The sequence below is a fragment of the Alosa sapidissima genome, chromosome 7, assembly GCF_018492685.1.
Source record: "Alosa sapidissima isolate fAloSap1 chromosome 7, fAloSap1.pri, whole genome shotgun sequence".
Lineage (NCBI taxonomy): Eukaryota > Metazoa > Chordata > Actinopteri > Clupeiformes > Clupeidae > Alosa > Alosa sapidissima.
In genome coordinates this window covers 9,807,801-9,822,606 of record NC_055963.1, presented here as the reverse complement: position 1 = coordinate 9,822,606, position 14,806 = coordinate 9,807,801, and the positions used below count along the sequence as shown (strand labels likewise).

At 43.9% G+C, this 14,806-nt stretch overlaps 1 protein-coding gene across 2 annotated transcripts in view; it reads left to right on the top strand.

The window, feature by feature from the left end:
* Window positions 1–14,806, top strand: part of arfgef2 (ADP-ribosylation factor guanine nucleotide-exchange factor 2 (brefeldin A-inhibited)) — a 47,877-nt gene that overhangs the window by 13,528 nt on the left and 19,543 nt on the right. For both annotated transcript variants that reach the window (XR_006032948.1, XM_042098734.1), the window contains exons 17-38: window positions 16–100; window positions 214–385; window positions 749–900; window positions 1,511–1,639; window positions 2,010–2,168; window positions 2,867–3,014; window positions 3,224–3,320; window positions 3,418–3,458; window positions 4,005–4,174; window positions 5,914–6,065; window positions 6,395–6,567; window positions 7,626–7,786; window positions 8,893–9,023; window positions 9,254–9,383; window positions 9,576–9,711; window positions 10,505–10,643; window positions 11,347–11,404; window positions 11,656–11,770; window positions 12,021–12,160; window positions 12,647–12,818; window positions 13,150–13,288; window positions 13,882–13,999. Coding sequence is in view for 1 of the 2 variants with exons in the window: in XM_042098734.1 (XP_041954668.1) it covers window positions 16–100; window positions 214–385; window positions 749–900; window positions 1,511–1,639; window positions 2,010–2,168; window positions 2,867–3,014; window positions 3,224–3,320; window positions 3,418–3,458; window positions 4,005–4,174; window positions 5,914–6,065; window positions 6,395–6,567; window positions 7,626–7,786; window positions 8,893–9,023; window positions 9,254–9,383; window positions 9,576–9,711; window positions 10,505–10,643; window positions 11,347–11,404; window positions 11,656–11,770; window positions 12,021–12,160; window positions 12,647–12,818; window positions 13,150–13,288; window positions 13,882–13,999 (2,917 nt within the window). In the remaining variant the exon portion in view is untranslated. The remainder of the gene's footprint in view (window positions 1–15; window positions 101–213; window positions 386–748; window positions 901–1,510; window positions 1,640–2,009; window positions 2,169–2,866; window positions 3,015–3,223; window positions 3,321–3,417; window positions 3,459–4,004; window positions 4,175–5,913; window positions 6,066–6,394; window positions 6,568–7,625; window positions 7,787–8,892; window positions 9,024–9,253; window positions 9,384–9,575; window positions 9,712–10,504; window positions 10,644–11,346; window positions 11,405–11,655; window positions 11,771–12,020; window positions 12,161–12,646; window positions 12,819–13,149; window positions 13,289–13,881; window positions 14,000–14,806) is intronic.

Genomic DNA, 14,806 nt, shown 5'->3' with positions numbered 1-14,806 from the left:
CTCATCTCCCTGCAGGCAGACGCTGTTTGCCAGTGCTGACACAGCGTATGTGCTCGCCTACTCCATCATCATGCTTACCACTGACCTCCACAGTCCACAGGTGAGCGTCCATCCAGCTGCTTTACCTGGGTCAGGTGTCCTCTGCCTTGTCACACTGTATGCTGTCCTTACAAAATACCCAGAACTTTCTGTTTCTTTATATTTCCCATGAAGGTCAAAAATAAAATGACCAAAGAGCAGTATATCAAAATGAACCGGGGGATCAACGACAGCAAGGATCTGCCGGAGGAGTACCTGTCCTCCATCTACGATGAGATCGCGGGAAAGAAGATCGCTATGAAGGAAAGCAAAGAGTACTCGATCACACCCAAGTCCAGCAAACCAAGTGAGTACAACACACTCACGCTCAACCAATCACACCCAAGTCCAGCAAACCAAGTGAGTACAACACACTCACGCTCAACCAAATCAAACTGAATGTGCTTGTTACAAGAAGGTTTTCGAAGGCCTCATTTGAGGACGGTGTGCACAGATGGGGAGGTGGAGATAAACTGGAAATAAAGTTTAATAGTCATCAGATGAACTCCATCGGCATGCATGTCCTTCACAACCTCTTCCACCACACTGACACCTGGTCCACTGTTTACCATACATTACTGGTATGCAAATGTTCCTGCGTGGAACATGTTTGATATTTTATCGGCTGATTTTTATGGTCAATCATGTGACATTATTTGACTCGTGACAGATGTAGCCAATGAGAAGCAGAGGCGGCTGCTGTATAACGTGGAGATGGAGCAGATGGCCAAGACGGCCAAAGCCCTGATGGAGGCGGTGAGCCACGCCCAGGCGCCCTTCTTCAGCGCCACGCACCTGGAGCACGTCAGGCCCATGTTTAAGGTGACGCACGCTCCATCTTTACATTTTGTCAACATCATTTTTTAGTAGAACTCCTATTGTCTGGGCGCATCAGAACACGTTAGAAATCAGTTGCGTCTCAGACCACCTCCATAGGTGGTTTAAGTGGTTGGATCACAATGGGGGTTGTTTACACTTGTATCTAGAACAGACCACTTGTGATCGGATTACCCAAGATACATTTTAAAAACAAATGCAAAACAGGGTCTTAAAGTCATTAATTTACTCACTGTACGCTACTTAAGTTTTAGGTTTGATTAGCTATTTTATTACTTTCGGTTCAGTTATGGCTCCTCCACGGCCCTGCCCTTTTTGATTTTTTTGTAGAGCTCTGTTTCAGTGTTGGTGCATTAAAAAAAAAAAAATACACTCGCACCATGTGAATGCATTGTCAGCCTTTTGGATTACAGTTAGATAATGTTAGCCCTCCACACTATTTAGTTACTGTGTGTGTGTGTGAGGGAAAGAGAAAGAGAGAGAAGTAAGAGAGCAAGTGTGTGTGTGTGTGTGTGTGTCTCACAGCACAAAGCTGGCCATTTCAGTTAAAACCACAACATGTAATAAAGGTGTGTGTGTTTGACTCCTTGTACAGCTGGCCTGGACCCCTCTGCTGGCTGCATTCAGTGTTGGCCTGCAGGACTGTGATGACCAGGAGGTGGCGTGCTTGTGCTTAGAGGGAATCCGCTGCGCCATCAGGATCGCCTGTATCTTCAACATGCAGGTCAGCAGGAAGTATTCACGCTGCTGTCATTTAAGCCAGCCAAACAATCCTATCAGTGTCCCCTCCTGTAGTGAAAATATTATTGCCTTCATAAATCTCCTCAATCGTCTTCAGCGAATTTGTATCAACAGAAAGGCAAATTATTCCTTCACTGAATTGCTACTGTGAAAGGCCTTGTTTCAGCAACACTTTTAAGGGATACCTCTCAGCAATATGTTAGCCATAGGTTGATAAGATCCATTTAACGCCACAAATAGGAAGACCAGCAAATGGTCATTTTTAACTTGTCTGTTTTTCTGCCACTCTGCCCGCCTTATTGTACAAATCTGACCTTGACTGACCATGTGATCTCTCTGCCCCTTGCGTCCAGCTGGAGCGAGACGCCTACATACAGGCCCTGGCGCGCTTCACCCTGCTCACCGCCAGCTCCAGCATCACGGAGATGAAGCAGAAGAACATCGACACCATCAAGACGCTCATCACTGTGGCACACACTGACGGAAACCACCTGGGCAACTCCTGGCACGAGGTCAGTGGGCAACATCTGGGTTGTACTTCCTCTACAAAGGGACAAAGGGCTTTCAGTAGTACTACAGAAGTGATGACTGCATTTCGCTGTCTTTGTACTCTGCCCAATGACAATAAAGTTGAATCTAATCTAATCTAATCTAATCTAAAAAGTGATTCGGACACCGGCGCCGACATGAGTGCGCCACCGCCCGCTTTTGACGTTTGATTACTTGGGCAACATTATTCTCAATACCACCCCACACACCAGCGTTGAACTCTGCCGCCACCTCCTCTGGTGTGCGGGGTGGTATTGAGAACGGTGTTGTCTAAGTAATCAAATGTCGACAGCGGAGTGCACCGCACTTCTGTGGGCGCCAGTGTCCACAGCGCTATAGTCAGACATTAAAGGACATTTAAGGCAATAATAGGGATGTTCAGTCCCCTACCTGCAGTGACGATGTGTGAACAGGAACTTTAATTCATTCCTTTTGAGGAACTAAGGATAAGGTTTTTTCTGGTTAATTGTACACGTATTGTATTTATTGTATTTATTTATTATTTTCTTTAAAGGTTATTATGCCTTTTCCATTGGCACAAGCCATGTGCTGGTGGCAGATTGGTGCTCATGTCAGTTTGAAGTTTGTTCAACTTGCTAACCCTTTAAGAGCCCCGACCGTGCTCATGACTCTTTCTCCCTCGCCACTCCACCCTGTGCAGATCCTGCGCTGTATCAGTCAGCTCGAGCTGGCCCAGCTTATCGGCACGGGGGTGAAGACGCGCTACATCTCCGGCGTGGTGCGTGACCGGGACGGCAGCCTCAAGGGCTTTCCCACCGGTAGCGAGGAGTTCATGGCGCTAGGCCTGGGTAGGTTCCCCAGACTTGTGCTCTGTGGGGGAGGGTTTGCATGCATTATGGATACATGATGAAACAGCCATCGATTGATGTGTATGTGTATGCATTAGGGTGTAGGAATAAGTCTTCTATTACAGTACAAGAGACATTCAAAGGAAGTGGCATATGGTGGTATTTTAGGTTGCTGCCATATTTAACACTGTATGTGTGTTCCTTCACAGGAACTCTGGTGGGAGGTCAAGATCGGCGTCAGATGGCCCACCTCCAGGAGTCCGTTGGAGAAACCAGCTCTCAGAGTGTGGTGGTAGCCGTGGACCGGTGAGTACAATCCCTCTCTGCTCCTATAGAATGCACTGGTTGCTGCTGTCTTATTTAATACATTGGATCAATAATGCTTTATCCTTTCCTCCTAAAGGATTTTCACTGGTTCGACAAGACTGGATGGAAATGCAGTCGGTATGTATAACTTAATGTGTATTCAAATAACTCATATATACAGGAAGTCCACAGCAAATACAGTAGTTATCATTCATACATATAAATAATTGGGGCAGCCGTGGCCTACTGGTTATCGCTTCAGACTTGTAACCGGAAGGTTGCCGGTTCAAACCCCGACCAGTAGGCACGGCTGAAGTGCCCTTGAACAAGGCACCTAACCCCTCACTGCTCCCCGAGCGCCGCTGTTGTTGCAGGCAGCTCACTGCGCCGGGATTAGTGTGTGCTTCACCTCAGTGTGTTCACTGTGTGCTGAGTGTGTGTCACTAATTCACGGATTGGGATAAATGCAGAGACCAAATTTCCCTCACGGGATCAAAAGAGTACCGGTGTGTATATATACTTATACTTACTTATACTTAATGGATGAACGGGTCTCTATTTATATACAAATGTGCTTTTCATTGGCCCTGTCATGTCATGCCCTAATGGGCTTGTTCATCTAGCCTTTGTGTTCTGTGTGTGTGTCCTTGTGTATTTACTAAGACTTCCATTCTGCTCCTGCAGTTGACTTTGTGCGTTGGCTGTGCGCCGTCTCCATGGACGAGCTGGCCTCTGCTCACCAGCCGCGCATGTTCAGCCTGCAGAAGATCGTGGAGATCTCCTACTACAACATGAACCGCATCAGGCTGCAGTGGTCCCGCATATGGCAGGTCATTGGAGACCACTTCAACAAGGTACTGCTGACTGCACTACAAAACCCATTTCCAACCTCCTCAGATCAGGGCGCGTATTCACAAACAATCTTAAGGCTAAATGTAGCTCCTAAGTGGCGTATTTTGGAGAAACTCCTACAAATAATGCTGTCAGGGTTAACTTCAGGACTCTGACTAATAGTGTTAAAATGCTTTGTGAAATCACTCAAGTTAGCAGTCTGTGAGAGCGTTGAGAGGACTCCTAACTCACTAAGACAACAACAACGACACATTACATTTATATAGCGCTTTTCACGACACTCAAAGCGCTTCACAGTGAAGGGGACCAAGTCATAAAAGATCATAAAGCGGCTGTTTGTATTATTCCACGTCGCCATGTGTTGAAACGCACGCAGAATCACTTACAAGAGATCTCAAATCACAAGAGGAAGCTTGTAAGTTGTGCAGCTTGTAAGGGATACCATAACACCACCAGTAACAACCAAAACAACTAATTGTCAAGATGTAAACTAAGTGTAACATGTTACTGTAAATCAAATTGGGCTACTTCTTGTCTATGCAAACATGTCATAGAGATCCTCCATATCTAAAACTTTGCAAAGATACTGTGTCAATGCACAGTGTTTTGCATTGCCATTTAATTTGTAGCCTTTCATCTTTATTTATTTAGTCTATCTCTCATGCACGATACTCATGAAGGGCATGTGTATCAGCAGCATAGACCTGTCACTCAGCCAATCATGGAGGACGCTGCCAGCTAGCGTGTTCATGAAAAATGACCTCAACCATAGCAACGGAGCTCTTATCTTATCTCAGGAGTTGTCATGTTGCCTTATTAAAAGATCTTTGCAACATTGTGAGAAGCATTTAAGAGAAAACTCTGCAGTTATCCTTGCTGAAGGCAAGGTCTATATTGGACTGTAAAAATAATCCTCTTCATTGTTGATTTGAAGCTCTTCCCTCAGGCCAGAGACTCGGTCCCCTTTTATAAGTCCAATAGGACAAAAAGCTCTTTTATTCCTAGTGCAATACGCCTGCTCAATTTGTACAGTTTTGCTTTATTGCACATAAATGTCAGAAACATAGATAGGTAAGACAGTTTTTTTTTTTTTACTTATATTAGCCTGTGTCTTTTGTCCCTTTTGTCTTTGTGTATCTTTGTGCTATTTATGTGTACCTGACTGCGAGACAAGTATCCCTTTGGGACAATAAAGTTAAACTGAACTGAACTGAACTGCCTTTTAGCTAAATAATGAAACTGAACTAAACTGCCTTTTCGTTAAATAATAAAACTGAACTGAACTGAACTGCCTTTTCGTTAAATAATGAACTTAAAAACCTTTAGCTAAATTTAGGAGTACTCTCAGTGGTAAGATTAGATGCTTTGTGAATACGGGACCTAATGGGGATCTTTTCAAGGAAGCAACCATGACCTGCTTTGTACTTATGTTTAACCTCATCCCTCCAGGTGGCTTGCAGGTGTTTGTGATAAACTTGTTTACAATAGTATAGCCTAGCATTGCCAGTAGACTGCATTTCAGGTTACTGTCATGGTCTACTGCCACAGAGTAATAGTCCATGAAGATACATTTTCTATCGGCGCTTCGTTCTTTAGGAAGTGAGCTCCTGGTATTACTGTTGGAGCCATGTGTTCTGTATATACAGGACTATCCTTATCGACAACTTTGAGGGAAAACCAGTCAGTATTGAAGTAACTTTATAATCTGTAACCTGACCTGCGTAACTTGTTCTCTCGGCAGGTCGGCTGTAATCCCAATGAGGATGTGGCCATCTTTGCTGTGGATTCTCTGAGGCAGCTCTCCATGAAGTTCCTTGAAAAAGGAGAACTTGCTAACTTCCGTTTCCAAAAGGATTTCCTCCGGCCATTCGAACACATCATGAAAAAGAATAGGTACATCAGTAGAAAAATGACGCAAACACATTCATTGTGAACCAACACATGACGCAAAAAAAAAGAGAAAACAATGAATGAGTAAGAATGATGAAAGAGTTGGATGGAAACACAAAGATTAATTTAGAGCTCATGGATGAAGAGAACATAAGGTGGAGGTTCCCTTTGAATGTGACGAGGAAATGGTTAGGGTTGTTTTGCAGACTCTTTTATCCAAAGCAACTTGCAACATATAATAGCAATAAACATTACCGCAGCATTAAAAGGTACCGGATGAACTGGACCCTACTGACTGAGCTGACCTTTCACTCTGTGCCCTTCCCTCTTAGGTCTCCCACTATAAAGGACATGGTGATCCGCTGTGTGGCACAGATGGTGAACTCCCAGGCCGCCAACATCCGCTCCGGCTGGAAGAACATCTTCTCCGTGTTCCATCAGGCTGCCTCCGACCACGACGAAACCATCGTGGAGCTCGCCTTCCAGACCACCGGACACATCGTCAGTAAGTAACCTCCTCATGCCTTGGAAATAAAAGGCCCTATCAGTTCAGTTTGATTCATTAGAAATGCACATAAAGAAGGTTGCCAGAATCTAGAAACTAAAATGGAGCAAGTGATTTATTGCATATTGAAACTCATAAAAAGACCTAATTTAAATGGCAGGCAAAGTCTGAAGTCTAAATCCTTTTTGCTGGTTTAATACCATGAGCAAGATCCTATGCACAAACATTGGTGGGTCAGCTCCATTTGCCACACGATAGCTCTAGTTCATGCACAAGACACTTTTCTCATTGAGCAGAGCACTAGGTGCGACTAAATTTTTTCCAGGGTCGCACTGGTGTACCTAACGTCGTAAGGGTGAGCGCCTAGACTTTTCTCGCATCTGCTGTCTCTCCACAAACCAAGCGTTTGTTCTCCTTTGATAAGTGTTACACGGTGCACCAATACTACAAAAGTATCGCAATACCCTGAAGTTAGAAATGTCACAAAACCTAATTTTATTAGTATCGATATAATTTGAAGAATGACAGTCGGTGCATCCCGTAGCCTATGTGTCTTTTCTCCTCACACACACACACAGCTTTTAACCTGCAGTTGTCATGTGATAAACTAGCAGCCATGTCTCGCTACTTTAGTGATGCCCGTGGCTGCACGTCAACAAATAATGGTAGGCTAATGTTTAGTTGATTTGCACCTGTCAAGATTGTGTTGCTAACCTACCTAGGCTATGGCATTTAGTTCATTTGGGCCTACTGTTGGGTTTAATGATATTTCCTAAATAAGCTACACAAACTATTGGCAAACTTTTACATCTTGAGAGAGTTCCTTCCAGGTAACTCCCGTTAGCTCACGCGTCATGTCTATCTGTAGTGCTCACCAAAATCATAGAAATGAACATTGCAAGACACTCAAGACACTCTTCTCATTGCAAGACATCTCTGAACTTCTTTTTCCTGAAAGTTGAACTCCCTTGACCTTTTTGCCTCTCTCTCTCTCTCTCTCTCTCTCTCTCTCTCTCTCTCTCTCTCTCTCTCCTGTGATGTTCTTCTCCTTTTCTCAGCAAACACCTTTCAGCAGCACTTTGCTGCAGCCATCGACTCTTTCCAGGATGCAGTGAAGTGTCTGTCGGAGTTTGTGTGCAACGCCGCATTTCCAGACACCAGCATGGAGGCCATTCGCCTCATCCGCCACTGCGCCAAATACGTGTCAGACCGGCCACAGGTCAGCATCGCAGCATTGCCACTGTAAAACGTTGACCCTTGGTTGTCTAGAAGTCTTTAAGGGACAGTTCAGTAGGTTTGGTCAAGGGCTAACTAATAGTAACCTGACTTTCGCCAGATGAATTTCGTTCCGCCTAGCTTCACTCACATCCATCTGGGACCTCTTCCATTGAGAGTGATTTCTGCACCAGATTTTATGGTACAGCCAATCAGGACGCAGGGCGGGAGTTTCATGGATGTGACATAGCGTAGAAGCGACTGTGAGACTGTTATCAGCGTCACGGGTTGGCTTCGATGTGAGTGGTTGAAGTAGCACGTCAATAGATGACGGACAAGTGGCTTATTCAATCATATGCAAGCATTTTTTGATTAGGCCCAGCCTTCTGAAGCAACACTCCAATGGATTGTTCCAGATGGATGAGTGGAGCTAGGCGGAACAAAATTCATCTGGCGAGAGTCCGGTTAAACTAATAGTTTGAATACTGTGCATTCATAGATGAATGACACTTATTTGACACTTACAAATAAGGGTAACACTTTACTTGACAGTATCGACATAAGAGTGACATGACACTGTCGTGAACACATGACACGGTCATGACACATGAAACCTAACCCTAACCTCAACCCTAATCCTAACCTCTAACCCTTGTTCTTGTTATGACAAAAACCTTATGTTACTTAATAACAGAAGTGTTATGTCATAAACGTTTATGACTTGTTTATGACAACGTTCATGACTGTGTCATGTCACTCTTATGTCGACACTGTCAAGTAAAGTGTAACCCAAATAAGCTTACAAATGAAGGGCTCCTTTATGCACATCATGCATATTTAAATGGAAGGCATGTTAAGCTGAATATATTTTAAGGACATCAAAAAATGGTAATTGTGATGTAAATTCTCACACACTAAAACTACCCTGGAGTTCTCGCAAGAGCACAATTCTTTCTAGATTATCAGGGTCTGGATTTTCCAGACTAGCTAAAAACAGCTATCAAATAGATAATTTAGAATATACAAATGAACAGTGGACACATTTGGACGCATGACTCCAAATGTGGTTGCAAATGTGGTTGTGATCTCGTGGTTGCATTACCATCACAGGCTCTGAGGGAGTACACTAGCGATGACATGAACGTTGCCCCTGGTGACCGGGTGTGGGTGCGCGGCTGGTTTCCCATCCTGTTTGAGCTCTCCTGTATCATCAACCGCTGCAAACTGGATGTGCGGACGAGGTGAGACAATATGGCACACGTCTGCAGCCTCACGGCATTCATAAAGGCAGTTTGGCCTGGTATGCCGCCGGCCCTAATATCACTGAATTGTGTGTCTCATACTATTTGTGTGGCTCATACTATTTAGACAAATTCCCTCTGTATGTTTGGCATGCATGTTTTATATGTGAAATGTATGTCAAAGTCTTGAATGATAAATATGGATTGTGTCATGCACGTGTGCGTTGCAGAGGTCTGACGGTTATGTTTGAGATCATGAAAAGCTACGGTAGCACTTTTGAGAAGCACTGGTGGCACGATCTCTTCCGCATCATCTTCCGTATTTTTGACAATATGAAGCTTCCGGAACAACAAACTGAGGTGAGTCTAGCTGTCAGATAGAAACAGTGAGAATAAATGTTTTTACATTTTTTCAATTTGTTCTCTTCAGAAGTGTCACTCTTTCTGGACCATAGGTTTGCGACGCTATGGTGTCTCTAGAGCAGCCAAATGTTATTATTCCCAATTTTGCTTCAACTTATTATTGCTTTTTATCCCTTTTTGTAATTGTAGAAGACTGAGTGGATGACCACTACCTGCAACCATGCCCTGTATGCCATCTGTGACGTGTTCACACAGTTCTACGAGCCACTCAGTGAGATTTTGCTGGAGGATCTCTTTATGCAGCTACAGTGGTGTGTCAAGCAAGGTGGGCCACAGGGATCACTTATTGTGCTATGTCCACTGAGACGATCATCTTGCACGACTTCACTTTGCAGGGCAGTGGTTCAAAGCTCATCAGGATGCATCACAATCAGTTTCCAAAGTTTTTTTGAGAACATCGGGCCCGTATTCACAAAGAAACTTAACGTTAAAAGTGGCTCCTAACTGGCAGTTTTAGGAAAAACTCCTAAAAATAATGGGCGCGTCAGTCTTAACTTTAATACTCCTAATGTTTTTTTCCTATGTCTGGGACAGGTTAAAAGTGATTGAGAGCACTCCAAACTCACTAAGACTTATTTACAAGCAAACGCAGCTGTTTGTAGCATTCCAGGTCGCAATGTTTAGAAATGCACACAGAATCATTTACAATTCATGGTCAAGATTTAAACTAAATGTAATTGTTTCTCGTCTATGCAAACGTGTCTTCATACATGTTCATTTAAAAAATGTTACACAGGTAGGCTACTGCATCAATCTGTAGTGTTTCTTTTACTAACTAGGCTATTTGTTGTCTTTGTTTGTTTATTTATTTATTTATCTCTCGTCCTTTGCGGTACTCATGTCGCGCATGCCTTTTCACCACCACAGACCTGTCACTCATGATGAGCCATTTACCGTAGTCACTGCACTGCAATTTCCTTCTTAGTGAAGGAACACTTGTAGCCATCTGTTGTTATACATGGCATGAGCCTTTTCACCATCTCCGTGGTTTCATACAGGTTTCATGATTACAACTGTTGCTTGCAGAGTGAAACTAATAGAAATTCTTGTCCCTGCAGATAATGAACAGCTGGCTCGGTCGGGGACTAATTGCCTGGAGAACCTGGTGATCCTGAATGGGGAGAAGTTTAGTCCAGAGGTGTGGAACACCACCTGTACTTGCATGTTGGAGATCTTCCAGACCACCTGCCCCCATGCGTAAGACATTACCATTACTTACACTCAGGTCTGTGTAACCTCTGTTGTGTGTTCTGTCCCACATTGGCTGGCGTGCTACCAAGGAACCTAAATTAGTCCTTTTAGGCAAGTCCCTTCACTCGGCGGCCGTATTGCAACATACCTTGGGCACTTATTGGTCATCTATTTTGGGCACAACTGCGTGTGTGCAAGGCTTCACGACACCAACCGCCAGCGGAAAGATCACAACACATGATTGGCACAATGTATTCACAACACACCTCATGATTGGCACGATGTATTCACAACACACCTCATGATTGGCACAACGTATTCACATTTTGACTTTTGGCCGTGGAAGGGCCGGGATACAGTATGTGTAGACAACTGCCATATTGACATTATGAACTAACCCCATGCATTTCTATGGAGGAATTTTTTTTAGTGCTGTGACTCCTCATTAGAAAGTACCTGAATCCCATAGTCATTTACTGTTGCTAGCATGTCTGTGAAGGTTTTGGGGAGTGAGGTTTCTGCTGACTGGCTATCTTAGAAAAAGAGTGAATATTTGCAAGGGTTTTTTTTGACAGAGGGTTTTTTTTGTTGACAGAGGGGTTTTTTTTGTCAGAGGGTTTTTTTCTGACAGAGGCCATGTTTAAACAGCATCTACTGACAGTTATGTTCAGTTTAATTTATGAGTGTTTGAAACGGCTTTCCCCTCCAGCTTGTTGGCATGGAGACCTGCAGGGCAGGAAGAGGAGGTGGGAGATGGGAAACACATGGTGAGAGAGCAACATTTTAAGCAAACATTACACACACATACACACACACACACACACACACATACCAACACACATACCAACACGCCCATTCACACCCAAATTGACATTAATACCCCCTATAGGCTGTTATTCCTTGATGTCTAGGTTTGATGACTCTGATGCCTTCATTTGTTTTGTTTTTGTCAATCATCAGTCTGTCCCAATACCTCATGTATAATTTGTTCTGTGTGTGTGTGCGTGTCCGTGCACAGGATGTGGATGTGGACACCCTGTCCCAGAGCAGCTTTGAAAGGACGCTGTCCGACCGTGGACAGAGTCAGATGTCCACTGCCAGTGATGAGACCTGGAAGGGCAAGCCCCACACCAGTAAGCCATCAACCACTCCCTCACTCTCCTGAGTCCCTTACCACGCTCTGCAGCTGTCCATAAACTGAGAGAAGTTTGATAATATCTCCCATTAATCATTCAGTCAGCTATGTTTAAGAATATCTCCCATTCTGTACTTTTCTTTGACATCTGTCTGCTTCCTATATGTCAGTTTTGGGCTTGTGACTTGTCATGACATCTCTATATCATCTCAGTCTTCATTTGTGTTTTCCCTCTGTGAATCCTGCAGGGGTGTCTGACCAGAAGCTCTTTGCTGGTCTCCTCATCAAGTGCGTGGTGCAGCTGGAGTTGATTCAGACCATCGACAACATTGTCTTCTACCCAACCACTAGCAAGAAAGAGGATGCTGAGAATATGGCGGCGGCACAGGTCTGTGCCAAGAGAGAGACTTTTACCTGAGCGTATTCAGTACAGTTTTTAGATTTATCTTATTTTAGATTTAAGAATTTAGATGTAGTATATTGTATATTGTGCTATACTTATTACTGACCCAAAAAGATGGATTGCATTACATGATTAATTCTGTTCTGCTTCTTGAATTTTATTTCATTATTTTCTTTTTTCTTTTTTTCTTTTCTTTACTCTTGTTTTTATTCGTTATTCCCACAAGTTATTCCCATAGAGATGCTACCACTTCATTGTTGCTTAGCATCACTCTAGCCTAGCCTGTAGCCTAATCCTAACACAAACAACATTGAACATTGCTTTTATTTTTAGTATCCTCACAAGTATGTTGTTCTATGCCAAATCAAAACAAGTATATGTAGCAGTGGGGTACAATAGAATACAACAGCTATGGGTGTAGTGAAGGCGATGGTGCAAACTCATGGCTGATGCCATCTCCCACCCCTACAGAGGGATGTGCTGGAGGAGACAGAAGAGTTGTCGGCGGAGGCTGATCAGGGCATGTACAAACACCTGGCCTCACAGCACCTGTTCAAACTCCTCGACTGCCTCCTGGAGTCGCACACCTTCGCCCGAGACTTCAACTCCAACAACGAGCAGAGGACGGCACTCTGGAGGGCAGGTATGTCAGATTCACCCGTTGGGTAGACAAATATATTTACATTTCATTCACCAATATTCATTATTCCATTATTACCTTTACCATTATTCACCTTCATCCATAATGACTAGCCCAGAGAAAAGCATGAATATCTTTTTCCATCCCTGTGAGAGCCTCATAGTTATTGAACCCTTGGTTGTGGGGGTGTTTGCATGAGTGGTTCTTGGTGTATTTGCCATGTTGGCTTGCTTGCTTGTTTTAGCAGTTGAGCCAAAGCAAGCTGAGCTAAACGATTGTCAGAGGTTGTTTTTTTAATTACAATATCTAATGATTTAATGGTTAACCCTTACAGGATTTAAGGGCAAGTCAAAGCCCAACCTGCTGAAGCAGGAGACCAGCAGTCTGGCCTGCTGCCTGCGGATCCTCTTCCGTATGTACTCCGACCAGAAGCTCAAAGAATCCTGGCCAGACATCCAGACTCGCTTATTGCTGTAAGTTCATTTTTTTTGTTATTACTTTACTTTTTACAGCCAAAGAAGAAGGAAACCATCTGATGAGGCATTAAAGGCAGGCTTTTGACCTGTATAAGTATTTTGATCCCGTGAGCGAAAATTGCTCTCTGCATTTATCCCAATCCGTGAATTAGTGAAACACACTCAGCACACAGTGAGGTGAAGCACACACTAATCCCGGCGCAGTGAGCTGCCTGCAACAACAGCGGCGCTCGGGGAGCATTGAGGGGTTAGGTGCCTTTGCTCAAGGGCACTTCAGCCGTTCCTACTGGTCGGGGTTCGAACCGGCAACCCTCTGGTTACAAGTCCGAAGCGCTAACCAGTAGGCCACGGCTGCCCCTACCTGAATGTGCTTTATCAAATGTGCTGAAAAAGGACCAAGACTAGCCTCAGAGCTGGTATTTGCAAGCTCATTAAATGCATTTAATGGCTCTATTTTGCATGTAAATGGTCATGTGCAGTTAGGAATCACTGTTGTTTTGATATGATATGCCATGGTTCAGCTGAGTAAAGTGTGTGTGTGTGTGTGTGTGTGTGTGTGTGTGTGTGTGTGTGTGTGTGTGTGTGTGTAGTGTCGGCAGTGAAGCCCTAGGCTACTTCATCAGCCTGACATCAGAGAGTCACAGAGAGGCCTGGACCAGCTTGCTGCTTCTGATGCTCACTAGGACACTCCGACTACCTGACGATAAGGTACTGTGTGTGTGTGTGTATGACAATAAGGTACTGTGTGTGTAGAGAAAACATATAAGTGAAGTATACGCTCCAGTGAGGAGAGCCCCTCATTTAACTTGCTTCCTGGTCTCCCTCGTGTTTAGTCTTCAAACAGGAAGTAGGCGGCTGATAACTCAGCGAGTTTGACCTTTTCGATCTGAAAGAGAATCCTAGCCTGACGCAGGTAGAAAGCTGACCGCCTCGGGCTCTTTTGAGCAATGTCCTCCTAAGTAGGGCTTGTTCATTGTCCTCGGTGTAGCCAGAGGAAAGCCCTGCAAAGTTTTTTTTACATTTATTTGCAGGAAGAGATCCCTGCAAGTGACGTCATAGTGCAACCGCAAAAAAAATAAATAAACTCCACAGCCTGCTTCCGGAGATCCTTACAGCATGGGTGTGTGTGTGTTGTAAAACACATGCAAATAAACGTTTTTACATGTTTGCCCATCAGTGAAATTTAAACCATCCATTCATCATCTGGCAATGTTTGTAGTTCCATTGAGTTCTGCCCTTCCTCACCTCATGGGGAGATTACCAAACTGTTGATTGCTCCCAAAAAGCCAGAAATATGGCCTTCAATAGTAGTCATTCGTTGGGCAAATGTGAGGGTGAAGTGTTGAGCACTTTAATGTAAGTTTTTATGTTTTGTTTTTTGCTCATTCCCCCAAAAGATCCCAGGAAAAAATAAAACGGCAAATAATAAAGAATTAATTTATTGTGAGATATTGTGAAATACTGTACTTACTGCCTTAGTAAAGCTTCCAGAAAAGTCTTGGATCACTGGGTGGT